Below are 20,861 nucleotides of genomic sequence, written 5' to 3'. Positions count from 1 at the left end.
ATATACTGTACAGTTTTAATGATAGAATCATACTGTACAGTCTTAATCACATCATTATACTGTAGTCTTAATCATAGCATCTTAAGCATAGCATGAGGAGTTGCATGATGCTTTGAATGCACTAATGTGCATGCCATGCATATGTGCATGCATGCATGCAAAGAAGACATGAGATATGCCTCTGATCATATCCTATATACTCGCTTATAAGTTGAGTTTTACTGCAAACAACATATATCCTGAAAAGCTGCAGCATAATGTGCTTGCAGATTGCAGTCTATGTTGTTTGCTCTACAGATTACTCACAAAGGACACAGACCCAGACCTTCTGGTGCATTATTTGGCAGCAGATCAGGGTCTGTTTAGTTTGCAGTTGGACTCATGAGTGAGTATATACAATACTTTGGACAGCATTAGATCTGTAATTATTATCCATAACCATGTTCATTTCTGTGCTACAGCAACAACGCCTTCATATTGTGTACCTGGAGAGGTCAAGTCGAATCCAAAAGATTGCAGCTCCTACTTTCTATGTGATTACCGCTACAAGCTGATGGAGAAGAACTGCTCCATTGGCCAAATTTTCAGTCCCATCACATCAAGTTGTGTATTGAAGATGAGTGTTTATGACCAGTGTACTAACAGTAGGTATTGATCAGACATTTGTTTTGGTACAAAAGTTGCTTTAATTAGGATTGTGCTTGATGATGCTGGCAGAGTCCTACAAAATCACATTGTTTGTATATCTTTCAGTCCATCTGGCAGTCATTACATCCATCGTTCATCATCTTGGTTTCTGCAGGGTAACTTTAGTGGACTATAACCGTATTTGATATTGATGATGCCTGAAAAGGGTTCATTTTGCTGTCTCATTGTCATATTTAGGAGTTATGGCCCTTGTTGATTATCCCTATAAGTTATGGCCCTTATTGCCTATCCCTCTAAAGTGTTTGGTTTCTTCAGCATTACCTTACCAAGACTTGTTGGATTTTTGGCATACAGGTTTATACTGATAGGACCTTGGATGAATTTAATTTCCAGCATTCCAAATTATCATTTAGAAGAGTTAATGCCCATTGATTGCCTGACTTTGTTTGGTTTCTGCATCATAATGATACAAAGACTGTTAGATTTAAACCCTATCTATTATGTACCTTGGTGAGGCCATGAATAAGTTGGATTTCCATCATTCCACATCATCATTTAAAGAAGTTCTCTGTCCTGATTGCTGATTCTCCTAATGTTGGTTTCCTAACACGAGCCTGCTGTATAAGACCCTGCCCAACAATTGTAGTGAGTGCAGCCATTTGTAATACCCATCACTAATAGCTCTAGTTTCTTGCACATTATGGTAGTCAACAGGATTTAGTTCTAGGTTTTATTACTGATCTGCTTCTTTATTTGCAAAATGAGATTGTAACATCAGATCAATATGCTAATAAAACTAAAGCACTCTCCGTTACGTATCACTGCCATCTCACCTCTGTCTGCATGGGTTCGAGTCTAGGATTCGGCCAATGTGGGTATGTGAGAAAGCTTGCCAGTAGCTTCTCATGGGTCGGTGGTTCTTCCTGGGTTTTTTCCGGGTTCTTCCTCCACCATTAATGCTGGCTGCCATGCATATCCTATCATGTGCTGAAAAATGGCGTTAAACCCCACAACAACAACAACAACAACAACTACCCTTTCACATGGACAAATCGCCCAAGCTCTACTACAAAACAGTTTGCAATATGCCCTGAATAATTTTTGGAAACTTGCAAAGACAGAATGTAATTGCTTGAAAAATATCCAAGACTAAGACTACAGTCCCAAAATTATCAAGATTGCCAGAAGCAACACTGGGATATGTCTTCTAAGAATACTGAACTTCAAGTTGGCACATGAGATGTCCCAGGTATAAATGTTGACAGCAACCTGACAGGGAATGAACATTTGCAAAAATGGTCATGGACATAGATGTGAAGACAGATTGACATTTCATATTTGAATACAAGAGGGCATTTCACATTTTGAAGATTACACTAAAACCATCTTAAAAGATGGAACTGAAACTAAAACACTAATTTCACTTTACAAAACTTATTTATGGGTATTTATTTCTTAAAGTGCTGCCGCCAGTAGGCATTTCAGAAATTTTCTTGGATCAAAATTTTGTCTAATGTTATTTGCAATGAATTTGTTTTTCTTTCAGGTACAAATAATTAAACAAAATATGACTTTTTATGGAAAGCTCAAAATTTCATAATGTTGATTTAGAGTTATAGGCACTAACAGCTGTTCTTGAATTTTGATACAATGAGCAGTATATCAGCGTACTTATGTTGAGATTTCTCGAAGCATTTTTGAAGAAAAACAAGGATTATCTTGCAGGTTTTGAGAGACTACATAGTACAGGTAAGTATGTATCATTTCAGTGATACATTCTGTTGTCAAAGGCACATTTATGCTATGAAACAATGTTTACATTAAAATGTATTCCTGTCAGCATTTCTAACTGAGGCTTCTTGGAATTGAATCAAATAATTTTAAAGTACTATACTCAAATAGATTAAGTAACATGTCATGCCCAGAGTTTACTCAGGTTGGACTGGTTGACACTACTAATGTCAGTACTTGTACATAATGAACAGACTGACTTTGTTTTGGAAACAAGAAAAAAACCAGAACTGCTATCTGAATTCTTTATTTTTTGTAAAAGAAAACAGAAACATTATCATAAAAGTATTGGCAAACAAGGATACCAGGCAACCTAGTTATCAAAGTATTGGCAAGCAATGATACAAGGCAACTTATTTATCTTCTATTGGCAAGCAGGGATACAAGGCAACCTAGTTATCATCAAAGTATTGGCAAGCAAGGATACAATACAATCTAGTTATCATCATACTATTGGCAAGCAAGGATACAAGGCAACCTAGTTATCATCCTACTATTGGCAAGAAAGGATTTAAAGCATCCTAGTTATCATCATACTATTGGCAAGGAAGGAAATAAGGCATCCTAGTTATCATCAATACTATTTTGCAAGCAAAAATATAAGGCATTCTAGTTATCATACTGTTGGCAAGGATATAAGGCATCCTTATTATCATCAAAGTATTGGCAAGGAAGAATATAAGGCCTCCTAGTAATCATTATACTATTGGCAAGAAAGGATATAAGGTATCCTAGTAATCATCAAAGTATTGGCAAAGAAGGATAGAAGGCCTCCTAGTTATCATTATACTATTGGCAAAAAAGGATATAAGGTATCCTAGTAATCATCAAAGTATTGGCAAAGAAGGATAGAAGGCAATCTAGTTATCATTATACTATTGGCAAGAAAGGATATAAGGTATCCTAGTAATCATCAAAGTATTGGCAAAGAAGGATAGAAGGCAATCTAGTTTACCTAGCATTAAACTTTACAGATACATCATTCAAAGGCACTCATTTCTGTCAATAAAACAAAACAACTATAGGTAAGACTCACACCCCTATTGATCTAATTGACCAAAGAAGTACTTGTGACATCAATACATTATACAGACCATAAAAATGTTAAATTTTCAGACAAATTGTAAATTTTTACTTGTACAGTTCATAAAAAAACTGGATGGAGAGAAAAATAATTATTTACTAATATCCAGATAATTAGGTCACTGATGGCATATAATGCGTGTGAATTTTCTGACTTGTATCCTTTCCTTAACAGCGACAAAACCCTCCCCCTGTGCATCTGGTGAGTTATTGCCAAAGAAAGATAACTGCAGCTCTTATTTTGTTTGTGGCTACAACTATGAACTTCAGGAGAAACAGTGCCAGACAGGGAAAGTCTTCAGTCCTACCAGAAAACAGTGTGTCCAGAAGTATGGTCTTCAAGATGACTGCAGTCGAGGTGAGTATATTTTGTTGTGGTCATCAACAGTCTATGGCAAGCTGTTGATTTTTCTGTTACCAAAAATAGCATGTTTGTAAAAACGGGAACTTTGACTGAGTACATCTCTGTCAAAGAATATTCAGGATGGTTAAGAATCAGTTGAATTTCAGACTTGTTCACTACATTTCAATTAGGTATGCTTTAAACTAGATCACAGTGAGTAGTTGTGCATAGTTAGTTTGCCTTGAAGTGAACTAGTTTACTGCCTTGTTTAGCCTTATATTAAAGCAATGTGCATGTTTGTATGTCATAGTGAGTTTATTTATTGGATTAATTCTTAAATCAAAATGGAGACTGTTTGGTCATTTATTCACTTAATTGCCTAACATTACCTAATTTTACATTAGATACCATACAATTATTATGAAATATGATAACAGCAAATATTTCATTATTTGTGGATATTACAAATTTTGCATTGTAATTTCATGTTATTTGCATGTTTTTAATTTAGTGATATAAGGTTTAACTATTTATTATTTAATTTTAAAAAAAAATTAATTGACCAATGTATCAGTATTCAGCATGTTTTGTATTGGTTGTTACTAAATTTGTTATCATTGTCTTATAGGCATGTATATATGGTACCATTCTTTGTACAGAGCACATTGGCAGATACTTTTTTTGTTGTTTGAAAATGTTGTCAACGCGCAAGGTATTTTACACATGCAAGACAGCATCTGTATCAGTCAACCAAACATGCAAGACAGCAACTGTATCAGTCAACCAAACATGCAAGACAGCATCTGTATCAGTCAACCAAACAAACATGCAAGACAGCATCTGTATCAGTCAACCAAACATGCAAGACAGCATCTGTATCACAATCAACCAAAATATAACTGCTTGATCTCAATGAAAACATTATTTTTGATTACTCTGGATGCAGTTATAACTTAACTGATCAATGTACATACCTCGATGGTTCAAAAGCACATATTTCAGCCATAGTATGATTCTGCATGTACCAGAAGTGTTACCAAGTTCAGTCGGAACTTTTTATCAGAGAAATTTGAAAAAACAAAGATTAAATGTTTAAAAATAATTACAAGTAGAAAACTTCAATCAATTATTTCTCTTGGAAATAACACTGAAAAAAAGTATTAAACAATGATGGTTTTGCTCAGATTTTGTTAATTTAACACAACATCAATATAGTATTGTAACGCATTATACAGTTAAGATTAATGTATATGTACAGTGTTTTAGTGATGCATGTGTGTGTGTGTGATTTAAATTTTTAATGTAGCTTTAAAAAAAATTCATATAGCTATGATGTCTGCAGTGTGGCAGTTTATAGATATGTCTAAGCACTGGGGCATCATGCTGTAGACATGTAACATGATGTCCCACCCAGTCACATTATCCTGACACCAGGCCAACCAATCATAACACTAACCTCTTAATGCTGAGCACCAAGTGAGACAGCTGTTAGTACCATTTTTGTAAGTCTTTGGTATAACTCTGCCGGGGATCAAACCCATGACCTCCCACATCCGAGTTCATGCTTTAACCACATGTCCGCCGGAGCGGTTATTAGTGATGCTATTTGTACATGTAGCCAAATCACAACCTTACAACAATGTTGCAGAAGTGTTGTGTGTTAGTCCTTCTTTTGGTTTCTGCAACATAACATTACTAACCATTGTTGAATTTCAGTAGAATTTGGCACGCAACAGTATGTCAATGACACAATTAAGCAGTTGCCTTCCAGCACTGCACATTTTATTTTGAAGGAGTTACATCCCCTGATTGTCAGTCTTTTTCCATTAGGATCCTGTAGCATAACTTTGCACAGAATTGTTTCATTTCAGCAAAATGTATTATGTACTTTCAGATTGATATGATATTGAATGTTTTGTATTCTAGCATCCCAGAACATCATGTAGAGTTCTTGCCCTTGATTGCTCATTCTACAAACCATGATTAGCCAATTTTAGTGATCTGGGCACTTTTTAATTCACTCATCTCTGATAGCTTTAGTTGTCATCTTAGAAGATTCCTGTAAAGAAACACCAAGCATGTGAATAGTTTGACTGTATCCTGTTTACTCCCTGCAATAACAGTGACAAAATCCCCTGCCTGTACTGTTGGTGAGTTTCTGCCAAAGAAAGATAACTGCAGCTTTTATTACCTGTGTGACTACAACTATGAACTCCAGGAAAAACAGTGTGAGACCGGGAAAGTCTTTAGTCCTACCAGAAAACAGTGTGTCCAGAAGTATGGTCTTCAAGATGATTGCAGTCAAGGTGAATATCAGTTTAGGTTTTGAGCCTCTCTATCTTCTGTTATAAAAATATTGTACATTTGCAACAATAGACACTAATGAGTATTCATATGTTGAGGGACGAAGCAAAAATGTTATCATCAATAATACAGTACTAGTCACTTTTGATAAGTTTACTCTTTTCACATTGGAGAAACCTTGTTTGTGATAGATACATCATTCTCCTGTTTTACAAATTTGTAGAATGCATGCATTGATCCAGTCTAACTTAATATTAGTGGCTCGTGCACAACTGTGAATCATCTTTTTTTTTAAGTCATAAATTATAAGTCAGACCAGGGCTGATCAAATCCCATAGCCAAACATCTCATTCATTTTCAAAGTCAGGCAAATATATTCTCCAAGCCACTTGTCTGGGACATTATTTCTTTTATCCTATTTTAAAAAGTAGGGTTAGTCCATATTTTTGTGCTTTAATTACCTCACCTACTTTCTTTTGGCAATTCGTGCCCTTGGCATGTACTGAATGCTTAATTCAACCTCATTCCATGTATACATTTACATCCTGAATAACACCCACTGGTGGTCAAGTCCTATTATCACTTGATTGCAATTTTGGGCTAAATGTCCAAATTATCGACAGATCAAAACAAAGCCAGTATATTAATTAGCATTGTTTTAAATGGCTTTGTTATTTCATGTTTACTCAGACCAGATCCACACAAATGACTCACTTTAATTATAATACAGCAAGGCACTGTAATTAAATTAAATAAAGGAACTTCATTAACATCAGTGATGGTTTCCGGTATGAACTGTTTAAATGAAAGCAATGATTCTTTATTTTTTTATTCATTGTACAGTGGATTAACTTCCACATGTTATATTGCATCTGAAAAAAAAAACAGTTACACAAATTAATGAGCTTTCTCTGTTTTTATTTAAACTACAAAATGACCACATGAGAAGTAGTTGTCAGTCAAGCTGATATTTACTCTGTAGATAAAATGAGTTTGCTAAATTATTTTCACACAGTACAAAGGGAGAGTTAGAGAGGGAAAATTCACTTAGAAGTGGAGGGATAAAATGTTGTTGTTGTTAGGCTATAAATGGTGGAGAAAAAAACCAGGAAAACTCCAGAAAGAGCCATCAACCCATGAGAAGCTACTGGCAAGCTTTCTCATGTACCCACATTGGCTGAGCCCAAGACTTGAACACACAGAGACAGAGGTGAGATGGCAGTGATCCATAATGGTGAGTGCTTTTGACCACTCGGCCACTCGGGGCCCTGGGATAAAATGTCAGACTGCAACTGAGTATGAGGTAACTATTTCTCCCAAAAGACATAACCCAGAATCTGTGGCAGCAAAAATTGTTAAATATGGCAGAACTAAAAGACAGAAATTTTCAGCCATGTTGGGTTGATTGTTATCCCTGTCTTGAATTTTTTGACTGAGATGGAAAGATGTTTTGATGTTATTGTAAACAAAATCCAAAACTGGCAAAGGTTGGAAATTCAGCCAGTGTATTTGTCAGTTGAGCTGAAAAGTGTATTTGTCAGCAGAACTGACAAATTCAGGATTGGACAGTTTTGGGACAAGTGAAAAATAAGGTGAATTTTATGTCCAGGACAAGTGGGTAAAAGCACATTGATCAATCCTGCAGACATGGAAAAGATAGTAGCTGGAAGAAAAAATACCAACAGTTACGCTATATGAGGACTTGATATTCATATTTCTTTTTAGCAAAAAGTTATCCCAGTCTGAATTATGAAAAGTCTCATTTGATGTTCCAGTGATAATTTACACTGTTTCACACAATGAGCCACCTACCCTTCATTCTCTTCATTTTTTTATGAGTATGAATATGTATTATTATTAACAGCTCATCAAAATTATCTATTCATTATTTACACTTGGGTGTTTACCTTTTTTATGGGGTGTATCTATTAGTCTCATTATTGTTATTAATACAGTGAATGTTATTAACAACAGTTGATCTCCTAAAGATACTTAGTAGAGATTACACAGTCCTCCATTTAAAAAAAATGCTTTTAGCATTTAATATAATTCACGCATGATGTTCCCGTGTTTATAATTCATTCATTGAAATGCAGATAAATGCTGCCATTTTTTTCAGTGAAGATAAAAGTAACAACATGGCTGATGCCACCCTTGTTATTGTTATAAATCAGTTGTTTTGGCCATCAAAATATATTTCTTGTTTTAGAAATTTCTTTTCAGACATCACAAGTGTAGATAGAATGTGTATAAGAAAAGCCCCATGGGACACTCAAATTGCATGTGGTTCAGATATGGAGTGTATTATAGATGAATGTCGAATTTGGTTTCATGTTCCAACAGTACACAGTGTATAAAGATGGATGGATGTGCAATCCAGCAGTACATAGAGTTATATGGATGAATGGAAGCTGATAGTGTCTTGTCTGTCTTAGGAGATTCTCAGGGATCTACTGATAATCAAGAGGAGACGGATCCTTAGGATCTCCTAACCCCTCTCACCATGCATCTCACAGAGTTGAAGAGGAGATGAGGACATTATTGAAAGACTGGAGGGTCTTTTTTTGACAATGGAGAGTCTGTGATGAACATACCTTCTTACTCTCTCAAGGATGCGTCCTCTTCCATCAGTTAGATATATCAAGTTAAAGTAAGAAGTACACATCCATCTTTCTGAAGGGTGCAGTATAAAGGGTTCTAATATACAGTCACCAGCATTCTACACCTAGTTATTTCTTATCCTCTAAAATGGCAAGAAACAGAGATTGATTTAGGTCTTTCCCTCTTTAAAAAATATCTACATGAGGAAACATTCAAGATGGAAACTGCAGCATCAGTTCAAAATGCTGTCAGACTAATAGACTGTGCAGTTTTCATGTATCTTCAGGATTTGTGTTCACACCATGATCTTCGGTCCACACAAGAAATACTTCCAGTTTTTGATAATGGATAGGAGACATTCATTTCCAAAGCATGCTATTTGGTCTAGCCTCTGCATCCATGGTCTTCACCAGAGATATAGGAGTAGTAGCTGTGTACTTGAAGTATCTGGAGATTTAGCTCATCCAGTATTTCACAGTGTTGTGTAATGGTCCAATGACATGCAATTTGGTGGAACAGGGCCCCAAGTGGCCGAGTGGTCTAAAGTGCACTCCGTTACGGATAATTGCCATCTCACCTCTGTCTGCGTGGGTTTGAGTCTTGGATTCGGTTAATGTGGGTATGTGAGAAAGCTTGCCAGTTGCTTCTTGTGGGTCGGTGGTTCTTTCCGGGGTTTTCCCAGTTTCTTCCTCCACCATTAATACTGGCCGCCATATATAGCCTATCATGTGCTGAAAAATGGCGTTAAACCCTACAACAACAGCATTTTGGTGGACTGGGTTGATGCACTTGTTCTAAGCATTTCTAGAACAGGAGGATGGTGCATTTAGCATATATGAGTTGATTTTCTTCAATTGCTTAAAGAGGATGCTTAACAATATTTACAGATTAGAACTGCATAATTAAAATTGGTTGTACCTCTCCTCAGAAAAAAACACATTTCAGTGCTTAGAGAAAATGAATTATTACTTTGTGATTATCTACTCTAATAAGCACACAGTTGGCATTGTAAACACAATGCCAATAGAAAGTTGCCCTTGATTAATAAAATATTTTGTTGCATGTTCCTTCACTAGAAAGTGCAGGACAAGTTTAGAACTAGATTATGCATTCATCATAGAGCCGAGTTCTGGCATACATGTACACACCCAGATCAAAGATGCAGTGTTATTTTAAGATATCCATGCATGTATAATGTAGATGAAGGGACTTGATATCAAGCTTTAGAATGTCCCAAGTGGAACACAGTTAGTTGTTTTAGATTTGCCAGGATACTATCAACAATAAGTATGGATTCAATCTAAACCTGGCTTCTCAATCATTGAATGAATTCGATAGGTGTGCAACAGATGTCCAGAAAAAGTCAGAGCTGCTGTTGGACATGTGACATGTTAGAGGCATTTCCTCCACCTCCACCTCCCCCTCCACCTTCATCTTATCTTGGTAAGCTAATTGAAAAGCAGAAATACGTTATATACATGTATTAAGTGTTTTAATGTTGTACAAGTCATTATAGAGCTAATGAATTGCTATTATAATTGTCCATTTTTTTAATGCAGTCTTTGATGTGTCTGCCATTTGACAGTCATACCTGCCATAATACAAAGTGTTTATCTAAAACACAATTTTTTAATCCTAAACTCCCTGACACAGTTGTGTTTGGAAGAGCCTGACTTTCAGTGACCTTACAAGAAAAAAACAAGCAGGATTTGTTTGGATCATGTTGAAAGATATATTCATAACATGTATAAACAGTCCTGCTTAGAGCTCATGTAAAAGTATCCATGGCAGTTTATATAGCTAATTGTCATGGAGACAATTTAAGTGTAAGGTGGTCAGGGATAAATAACTACCATTTTACATATTACTGGCTGACATTAGCAAGGGTGGTGTCATGTTAGGTCCTCTCAGTACTGGTTTAGTTCATTAGGCTAATATATTATAGGTTATGTACTTAAGTTGGAACAACCATTTATGCTAAACAACACAATCATATGACAGAATATTAACACCTTTGCTATGAGTTTGGTATAGACACAAAACACAGACTAGTGACTTGATTTGGGGCTTATAAGTGGCTTAGGTATGATAAAACTTTACCTACAACATTATTGGCCCTTGTGCTTATTCTGGAACAATCTTGCTGCTGGTGGCAGAGGCCAGTGACATTCTGGGATGGAGAACAGTATCTCATGCATGATGTTATCAGTGGTAGTGTAGTTGGTGTAGATGGGCTTCTTTATAGGCCTGTTCAATACTTTCATTGTGGATCTTGTCTAATGTTGCTTTGAGGTTATCCCTTTTGAAGTTCACCAGTCATTTTTTAATCTCCACCTGCATGTGTTCAGATAAAATAGTCCTCTGATATACAAGCTGTTTCGGCCTTCTTGTTCTCATCAAACTCTGGCCTGTTATCATGGCCTTCTTGTTCTCATCAAACTCTGGCCTGTTATCATGGCCTTCTTGTTCTCATCAAACTCTGGCCTGTTGTCATGGCCTTCTTGTTCTCATCAAACTCTGGCCTGTTGTCATGGCCTTCTTGTTCTCATCAAACTCTGGCCTGTTATCATGGCCTTCTGTTCTCATCAAACTCTGGCCTGTTATCATGGCCTTCTTGTTCTCATCAAACTCTGGCCTGTTATCATGGCCTTCTTGTTCTCATCAAACTCTGGCCTGTTATCATGGCCTTCTTGTTCTCATCAAACTCTGGCCTGTTATCATGGCCTTCTTGTTCTCATCAAACTCTGGCCTGTTATCATGGCCTTCTTGTTCTCATCAAACTCTGGCCTGTTATCATGGCCTTCTTGTTCTCATCAAACTCTGGCCTGTTGTCATGGCCTTCTTGTTCTCATCAAACTCTGGCCTGTTGTCATGGCCTTCTTGTTCTCATCAAACTCTGGCCTGTTATCATGGCCTTCTTGTTCTCATCAAACTCTGGCCTGTTATCATGGCCTGACACCTTAAAGTCATACTTATCCAACATGTTGTGCTGAGAACAGCTTATCGCTTATTGGTATTGGGGATGTACCCTCCAGTAACATGATATGTATGTCTCAGTATGAAAATAAGCTTGATGCATTCCATCTTTTTGGCCAGCTGTTGGATGTCAAAAATCAATTAAGAGAACTGTGTGGTCACCTACAACCTGAGTACCATCAGCCAGGATCAGACACTAATGGTGTTTCCCATCTTATGGGCAGATGATGTTATTTTGCTCTGGCAGTGCCAGGCTGATGTTTTTATTTGCACTTACCAGTGGGACACTAGCTCCAGTGGATGCCAAAAAAAAGAAAAAAAAAGAACTTTGGATGGGTAATAATCAGACATCTGTGACATCTGCAATGATCTGTCGATCACCAACAAGGACTACCAAGAAATAGAAACCACCAACTGTGAGTGGGGACTGGTAATGCCATAGCTGTTACCCATCCTGATGCCACCATAATAGCCACCTATGACAGCCAGTTTTTCATACCACCTGATACTAAATGATCACATGCCCAGGGCTTTCTGACCAACTTTCTTTGGAGATCATGTTCAACAGCTATGGCAGGGTCATTGAAAGCAGAAACTTAGAAGCCAGCTATGAAATCAGCAGTATCACCCTGGATTTTATGTGTTGGGACCAATGCCAAGTAATTGGGTTATGCCTGACATGCAGTGTGCCTAGTTATTGCTGATAAAGCACCTACTCTCCAACGATTGGCCCAAATAGCATTCATTAGCTCCTTCATGACTTTGGCATATTGTACACCTTGACCTGTATACATATTAGCTTTGTCAGTTTGCTGTTGCTGCTACGTGCCCTGTAAGTCTGATGCTCAACTGATATGCCAGCCTCACACTTCCAGCACAGGCATTGGTTGCTATCCACTTTCTACATTGTGCAGTGTGTATTCTGCAAAGGTTGGTCACACAAGTAGCATCATACATGGACCACATACCATGTGCAAGCCATGGCATTTATTGAATCCTTATCTAATATTTATCATTTCTATATATTGGGTGTGCTTGTCTTCAGTTGTGTGTCTGCTGTCTACTTGGTACTGACCATATATTATTTGCCAGAGTTTTCTGCATCTGGTATTGGTGCCTGTGGTGGTGATTCTAATCTTCACTGGGGTTTTTTTCTGCTCAGAATTTTATTGACTCTACCACACCTGTGGGATCTCATGATAATGAGCTGCTAGATGGTGCCTGTTGTCAATTAGACCACTCTTTGCCTGGCTAAACCACTTAGTATTCATACCAGCCTCGACTTTGAGGTAGCTCACCCTCATCCTCACCCCCACCCAAGCACTCAGCCTTTGTTCTAGCTGCTATCAGCCATTGTAGGGTCTTCCAGCCTGGTGTCCCAATTAATACTACTTGCTAAAAACTCCTGCCAAAAATAAGGCTATGAGTGTTTGCTTGTCCTGTCTTGCTCACAGGGACTTCGATTAGTACTGGTCACAAAATAAATTTTGATTTGGGAAGTCCAAAACAACCCGTATGCAACTACTTATGAGCCAGGAAAATTCCTATCAAACGTTGTTGTTGTTATTCCAGTGTTTCTATCACAGTTGCAGGTAAATTTAAAAGTTTTGTATGTTGCATTATGATTTCTGCCAGGGTATCGGTAATGTAGTTTGAATGCTTTTCCTTTGGCAATATATTACCAATGACAGTACTGTAGAGCTTAAGTCCTGCATCATAAATTAAAATTTGACTAGGATTTTACAGCATCATGGGGATGAGTTATGATCCCTGCTATCTCACTTTCCTAACCTTGGTTTCCTCTTTTATATGGTCCTGTCTAGCTAATTGCAGCTAGTGGAATAAAATAAATCTACACTTTGCTATTACTCTTTGTTGTTTTCTTGGTATAATTATGTATACATTGTTGTAACCAGCATACATTATACAGTCATGTAAACTGTAATCTGTTACCCCTTTACCATTACAGTGACAAAACTGTCCTCCTGTTCACAAGGTGAGCTTTTGCCAAAGAAAGACAACTGCAGCTCCTATTTCCTTTGCGACTACAACTATGAACTCCAGGAGAAACAATGTGAGACCGGGAAAGTCTTCAGTCCTACCAGAAAACAGTGTGTCCAGAAGTATGGTCTTCAAGATGATTGCACTCAAGGTGGTCATCATTATTTGCTTTTGAACCCATGTCTATTACCAAAATTAATGTCTACCCTGATAATCTCACAGCTATTGGTATTGCTGCAAGAAAGCAGGAAATTTTCAATAATAAAGTGTCTCTGATGGCTACATTTTTATGACACTCCTTCACTAGAATATGCGGAAGAGCTTTGTGCTTTGGAACTACACTATGTAGTGAATATACGCTGGTCAACTTGTATATGTCCTAGCCATTGATATGCTATTTGTAAGGATCCATACCTGTTTGAAAATAAATCACAGCCTACCCCCTTCCCATAACATTAAATGGCCAATAACTTATTGTGGATGAATTTGCTATTTGAATGTTAACTGATATATAAGGTACAATTTAAAATTTACCACTCTGACTGTTGCCTGATGAACTGACTACACTAAAAATATATTTGCAGTCTCAGCTGTCAACAGAACTGTCCAGCAATTCTGACACAATAGATACAGTATAGGTTCAGTTCTCAAGCATCCTGAACCTTCCTTACCATCAGCGATGCTAACTTTGCTGCAGGGACTAGCTATTCAGTTGTCCAGCCATGCTTCTGAGGCTAACCAGTCAAGCCACTCATCCAGCCCCAACCATCCATGCCAACCCAGCCAACCATGCCAACCATGCCAGGCCAACATACTACCAGTCAAGCCACTCGTCCAGCCCCAGCCATCCATGCCAACCCAGCCAACCATGCCAACCCAGCCAACCATGCCAGGCCAACATATTACCAGTCAAGCCACTCATCCAGCCCCAGCCATCCATGCCAACCCAGCCAACCATGCCAGGCCAACATATTACTGTACCAAAAATCTGGAATGTCTCAATACACATTTCTAAGCCGTGCTGAAGATATTTGGCAGTGCTTGCAGATGAGATGGTGTCATCTTTGCCGTATGGTATGACATTTCCTGGGACTTACCCACAGGAGGAAGAGGACCCTCAAGTTCACTCATATTTAGAGTTTCATGACAATTTTGATGTTGCTGAATTTAGTTTCAAAGCAGCAATAGAAGAAATATTTTTGTATTCTACCCCCTATGGAATGTCTCCCACTGCCAATTAAAAATAAAACTAAGTCAAGGCATCAGTTGATAAGGATAAAGATGACTTACCGTATTTACCAGTTGATAAGGATAAAGATGACTTACCGTATTTACCAGTTGATAAGGATAAAGATGACTTACCGTATTTACCGGCCTATAAGATGATACATCTTGACCAGAAAATCTTAGCTTGTTCTTATACTCCGAATCAGCTTGCATATGGATCTACGTCATCCAAATTGCTTTATTGTATTTTTCATGTGGAAAATAATTCTCCAAGAGTATGAAAAATAACGTGTACAAAATATTTAATTTTGGGGAAGAGATCGTGTGCGAAAAAATATAGGATCCCACAGTGAGTATTTTAAACAATTACATGATCATCAATATTAAAAATTAACATAAATCAGATGTCATTGTGCTAAAGCAGCATGCTCCAGTAATGTACGTTGTTTGTAATATATATCGTTTAAATTTTATTACATATATAAGCGTTAGAATTGACAAGTTAGAAGATGAATAACCATGGCAAAGACATATTCCATCAGAATTTTCTTCTTGCACCTAATGATCAAATAAAACATACACCCCATTGAGAGAGGGAGAGACAGATAGAAAAACAGACAGATGTCTTCACGATTGTAAATCTGTATTGTTCACTTACCTGATGACTAATCTTATTCATGTACAAGTGCAGTACCATATTCCATTATCAATTAATACCACTAGGTAAGCAGTTCCTTCTAGATTTTGTTGCCACTTCCATTATTAAAATAATCACATGGCTTTGTAGTGCTATTTATAAGCTAATTAAATATGCTTTGGCTGTATTCAGTCATTCCAAGCTAACACCTGTTTGAGGTCAAGATTTGGCAGACCAGATCAGATTAGCAAGGCTATCAATAGGGAAATGAGGCTACCCATGGGTATTATGAAAACTGTACCATATAATGAAAGGAAATGCCAGTGACAATTTTGAACTTGCCAGTGGAACCGATAGCAATTTAAAGTACATCTCGCATAAGCAAAGATCAGAAACAATTGCTGCCTAAGTACAGGAGGAATACATGCACTTTAAGCAAAATCTTTTTTGTTGGGAATGGAGAGGTCGTCATACTTGCAAAGAATATTAGACAACATGCAAAATGGTCATTCTTGTGATTTAACCTAATGGAGTCTGTATGGATATAAGTATTGTGAATATTTAAACCTTGAAGGAGTATGGCTTGTTTTTTTATAGTTTACATTTACTTTTTCATTTACTTTTTTTCTCTTTGACAAAAGCTTCAGTAACATGGGGGCAATAAGATATACATATATAAGATATACATATATATATATATATATATATATATATATATATATATATATATATATATATATATATATATATATATATATATATATATATATATATATATATCAGACCCTATTTTATTTTGATCACAAGCTGCAAGAAGAAAATTGCAATGGAATACATATGCTTCCTTCTCTCTGTATCTCTCTTCCCCCCCAAAAAAAAAAAACTGGAAAAATGTCCCTATTGCTGGTAATCTGAAAGAGAATACAGTGATACTTTTAATATTTATGAAACCAGAAGTTATTATAATTTAAATCCACACAGCATCAATACATTTTTGGGTCATCATCATTATATGTAGCTAAAAGTACATAATACACTTAAAATACTTCATGTGAAACAAATGAGGCACTTTTAGTTACATTTAATGATCCCAACTGGGAAGGTTACTGAGTTACAGATAGGGTAAAATTCACGATGCTGTGTAGAACGAAATGAAAAACACAATCAGAGGTATTTATCTGTCTTTGTCTTATACTCAGCATCAGCTTATATGGATGAAGGATGGAAAATTTGCCAAATTTGCTGATTCGATTTACACTCATCATCGACTTATTGGCTGGCAAATACAGTACATCTGTCTTTGATAATTTTACCCCAGTCTTTTAAAATTGTGGAAATAGCCAGTCACTTGTCAGAGAAAATCAGCAAGCCTAAGGTTAACAAAAAGGCCTTTTATTTGGCAAGAAAATTCTGCCACCTTTTTCCTGTAATGGTCAAAGAGTTGTGTTTAGGCTTGATAAAGTTTTCATTGCCGTAAATATATCATCCCTCTGTATTACAAGGTGGACATACAGGTTTTCTAATAGTTTCTGTTTCCTCTCTATTGGATTTGGCCTTTCTCACAGTTTACTGTTTGGCAGAGAGGGCTAAAAACAATAAAGTTTGGGTGGTCCTGGGCAACCGAGTGGTCTAAAGTGCTTGCCTTTACTGATCATTGCCATCTCACCTCTGTCCAGGTGGGTTCAGATCTTGGGCACGGCCAATATGGATATGTGAGAAAGCAGCCTGGAGCTTCCAATGGGTAAGTGGTTCTTACCAGGGTTTTCCAGGGTTCACAACATGTAGCAACACCACTGAAATTGCACCATGTAGCATTTTTGCACTCTTTTCCTTTTGGGTCCCACCTTGTGTTTGGGTGTCAGTACGAAATCTGTTCTTGGCCCGCCTTCATCACAAGCAGCCTCATTGACAGGATGACAAGCATCAGAGATACGATAAAGGTTATACCCGCACGTACCACCCTTATAGAGGCATAGTGAGCAATAGTAGATCTCCTATCCACAAACAATGATTGATCTCCTCTATTGCCCTTTGGGAACCCTCAGGTGGGCACCAGGCTCCTTCTTTTCCAAAGCTCATAAACCAGTTTTTTTTCTCTCATGACCAGTGGTTGATACAGTTGGTTTCAGAGGGGCTCAACATCTTGTTTAGCCAGCCTCCTCCACTCTCATCAGTCCCCATTCATGATGGAGACTCCAGCCCATGAAGGCCAATATTTTGCAGAAGGAGATAAAGATGCTGTTAGTCAAAAGGGCAATGGAGATTGTAAAACAGCATCTCCAGGATTCTATTCCAGGCTGTTCTTGGTCAAGAAAGCCAACAAGAGATTGAGCCCCATTATGGATTTATACAATCAACCTTTTCATCAAAGCTTTAAAGTTCAAAAATGAAAAGGTAGTTCTGTCTGATTGCCCATATGACCCAACAAATACACTATAAGAGTGGACTTGTCTGACTCACACTTTCCCATTCCCATTCATGTAACATCAGGAAAATACCAGATTTTTGCCTAGAAGGGAGCAGTGTATCAGTTTCATGCCTTGCCTTCAAGCCACAACATTGGCCATTGGACTTCTACTCAAACAATATATTCACCATTTTGCCACAAGACATCTTCATCCATGATGTTGGTGTACATAGATGGCATCCTATAGAAACTTGGTAATTTTTTTTGCTTCATGATACACACATCCTTCTCTGTCTCACTCGAAGTTTATTGTGGATAATAAATATGGACAAAGCATTGTAGAGATCTTCTAAACATTGTATCACAGCAAAAGATTTCATGCAACTCCTCAGCCTCTTCACTGTTGCAGCAAATCTAATGAATCTTAGCCACCTTTATATGCATCCTTTGCAGATGGCTCTCATCATAGTAGTTTCCAGTTTCTTATTCATTAGATAAGCAAACAAAGATCTCAATGGAAATCAGGCACTTCCTGATTCATTGGCAGGAAAGAGAATGGTTAGCATGGGGAACTCCATTGAAATGCCTTCAGCCACAAGTCACAACCTGATCAGATGCAAATTTGTCAAGTTGCGGGGTCCATTTCTAACCAGACTTCAAGATGATCAGTGGCAAGTGGACACTACAAGAGAAAACCATTCATAAGGCAAATGTAGGCAATCCTCAAAGCCTCCTCCTGTCTGTGGCAGGACTATCTTCATTCAAAAACAGTCCTAATAATATCAGACAATTCAGAGGTGTCATTTACCCAAAGAAACAAGGTGGGACAAAGTTGCCACAACTATGGATGTTGATTCTTCCATCGAATATGTAACCTGTGGGGTTGACCAATGATAGACCTGTTTGTGACAAGGTGGAACAACAAGCTGCCTCCTTCGTCTCCCCATTCCTGGTTCCAACTGCATAGGCTCACAATACCCTTTGAGTTAGCTGGGAGGGAATTTGGGCCTTTGCTTTCACCCCAGCAGTTCTGATTCTAAAATTAATCTAGAAAATGAGGGGCTCAGATTGGAAAATAATCTTGAATGCCCTTCTCAGATGGGAAAAGTCATCGTCACCAATCTGCTCAACTTGTTGACAGACATACCCAGGAAAATCCTAGCGACTGAAGCTACTGAAACAGCCACAGTTGCTAATTTTCATTCATGTCTGGAAAAACTTTTACTTTATGCATGGCTCTTGTCCAGCACATCTAGTCTTCAGTTGTGAACAGGATCTCGTCAGCTAGATGGTCCTCCACTTTAAAGGTTAAGAAGAAAATGATGCATTATTTTATGACTGGTGTCATGCAGATGATGTCACACCACTGTCATCCTCCATTCCCCAGCTGGCTAACTTTCTGTTTCTTTTTGAAAGTAAGAAGCTAGCATCAATAACTATTAAGAAATATTGCTCCATGATTTCTGACACACTCTGACATCATAGGTGTCTAGATATTAGCCACAGAAAAGACCTCTTACACTTGCTAACCTTTTTGATCTATCCCGACCTGGCCTGCTAACTCTCTTCCTAAAGTGGAATCAATGATGGGTCTTGACATGATCCAACTCTGCGAAGTTCAAACCTCTGTCCACCTTCCTGTTAAATTAACTATTGCTCCATAATAACCCTGGCTTCAGCATCAGTCATTTTTATTCAGCAATTAGGTTTCATGGCTTCTTACAATTCAGTCATTTTAAATCAACAACAATGTTTCATGGCTAAGAACAGGCTTCCACCTTCTGGCAACTTGAAAGTAACTTTACAGCCCCTCTCATTGATTGATACTTAAAGAGAGGCAAAGCAGAATTTATCTGAAGCATTCAAAGTCCATCCAGTCTGTACGTCTGAGGCCTTTCCTCCCCCAAAAACCAGTTTAACAGGACACAACTCCACAAGTGTTATTGTCCTGGCTAAAGGGAGCAAACTCTGATCTCTCACATGAACAGGTGTATCTCATAAGGATTTTGGATCATGGAATAGGAGCTACATCTATGAGTCTTGCATTTCAGCATAATGTCTTGATTAAAGATATAATGGAATTGGTCGGGATGCCCAGTCTCCTTTTTCCTCTTTCTGTTTGCATGACATGGCCTCACAAAACATGGAGTTGAATCTTGTTGGTCCTGTGGCTGCTGCCCAGACAGCCACCAGATCATGCCATTTCTGCCACAACCACATCCTCAGGTAGGACCTGTCAACTTTTGCTGGATTCACCCCAAATAAATCTTCCTTTTTAGCTTTTTTATTGAATGCAGGAGTCTGCAGAATAGATCCTTGCCCATGTTTATTCATTTGTGTCAACTATCGTTAGGAGAATTTTACCCCTAAAAATGGAGAGTCGTTTTGGTCCACAGGGTGCTTTTAGGTAGAGGTTGGATGCAGAATTCCTCCTCTTGCCTATTCCCCTAACATTAATGGGTAAAGTATTTGATAGTTAAAAATAAATCCCTCCCAACCCTCTACAGAATGTGAGCATATTTTCTCAGACAGTGCTCAAGATAATATCTGGTATATGGAGTTCCACCAAGCAGGACAAGTGGAGGTAATCAGTAAAGAGTTACTTCCCTTTGTCTATTCAGGTATAGGTGGTTAAACTTATTTAAGTCAGTGGGACAGCTGTATTCAGGAGTTAGCAGAAGTAGTTCCTAACGTTAATGTGATTGGGTAAGTATTTTCAGAGAAAGATAATTTGCTATAAAATTTCTTTGATTCTGTTAGGGCACGTTTTTGAGAAGGAGGGCTGTTGTTGAGAATCTCTTTGTAAGAAGGATATGTATAATTTCATTATGACAATTCATATA

At 37.7% G+C, this 20,861-nt stretch overlaps 1 protein-coding gene across 3 annotated transcripts in view; it reads left to right on the top strand.

Moving 5' to 3' along the window:
* The window catches only part of LOC149807286 (chitin-binding domain protein cbd-1-like), a 95,844-nt gene that overhangs the window by 17,800 nt on the left and 57,183 nt on the right, over positions 1 to 20,861 (top strand). For 2 of the 3 annotated variants that reach the window (XM_089936260.1, XM_089936202.1), the window contains exons 4-7: positions 462 to 644; positions 3,698 to 3,880; positions 5,989 to 6,171; positions 13,716 to 13,898. In XM_089936260.1, coding sequence (XP_089792386.1) covers positions 462 to 644; positions 3,698 to 3,880; positions 5,989 to 6,171; positions 13,716 to 13,898 — 732 coding nt within the window. The remainder of the gene's footprint in view (positions 1 to 461; positions 645 to 3,697; positions 3,881 to 5,988; positions 6,172 to 13,715; positions 13,899 to 20,861) is intronic. The other variant, XM_089936323.1, reaches the window with a different exon arrangement.

The sequence above is a fragment of the Sinohyriopsis cumingii genome, chromosome 1 (assembly GCF_028554795.1).
Source record: "Sinohyriopsis cumingii isolate HCF-2022 chromosome 1, ASM2855479v2, whole genome shotgun sequence".
Classification (NCBI taxonomy): domain Eukaryota; kingdom Metazoa; phylum Mollusca; class Bivalvia; order Unionida; family Unionidae; genus Sinohyriopsis; species Sinohyriopsis cumingii.
This window is presented reverse-complemented; position numbering and strand designations above follow the sequence as displayed.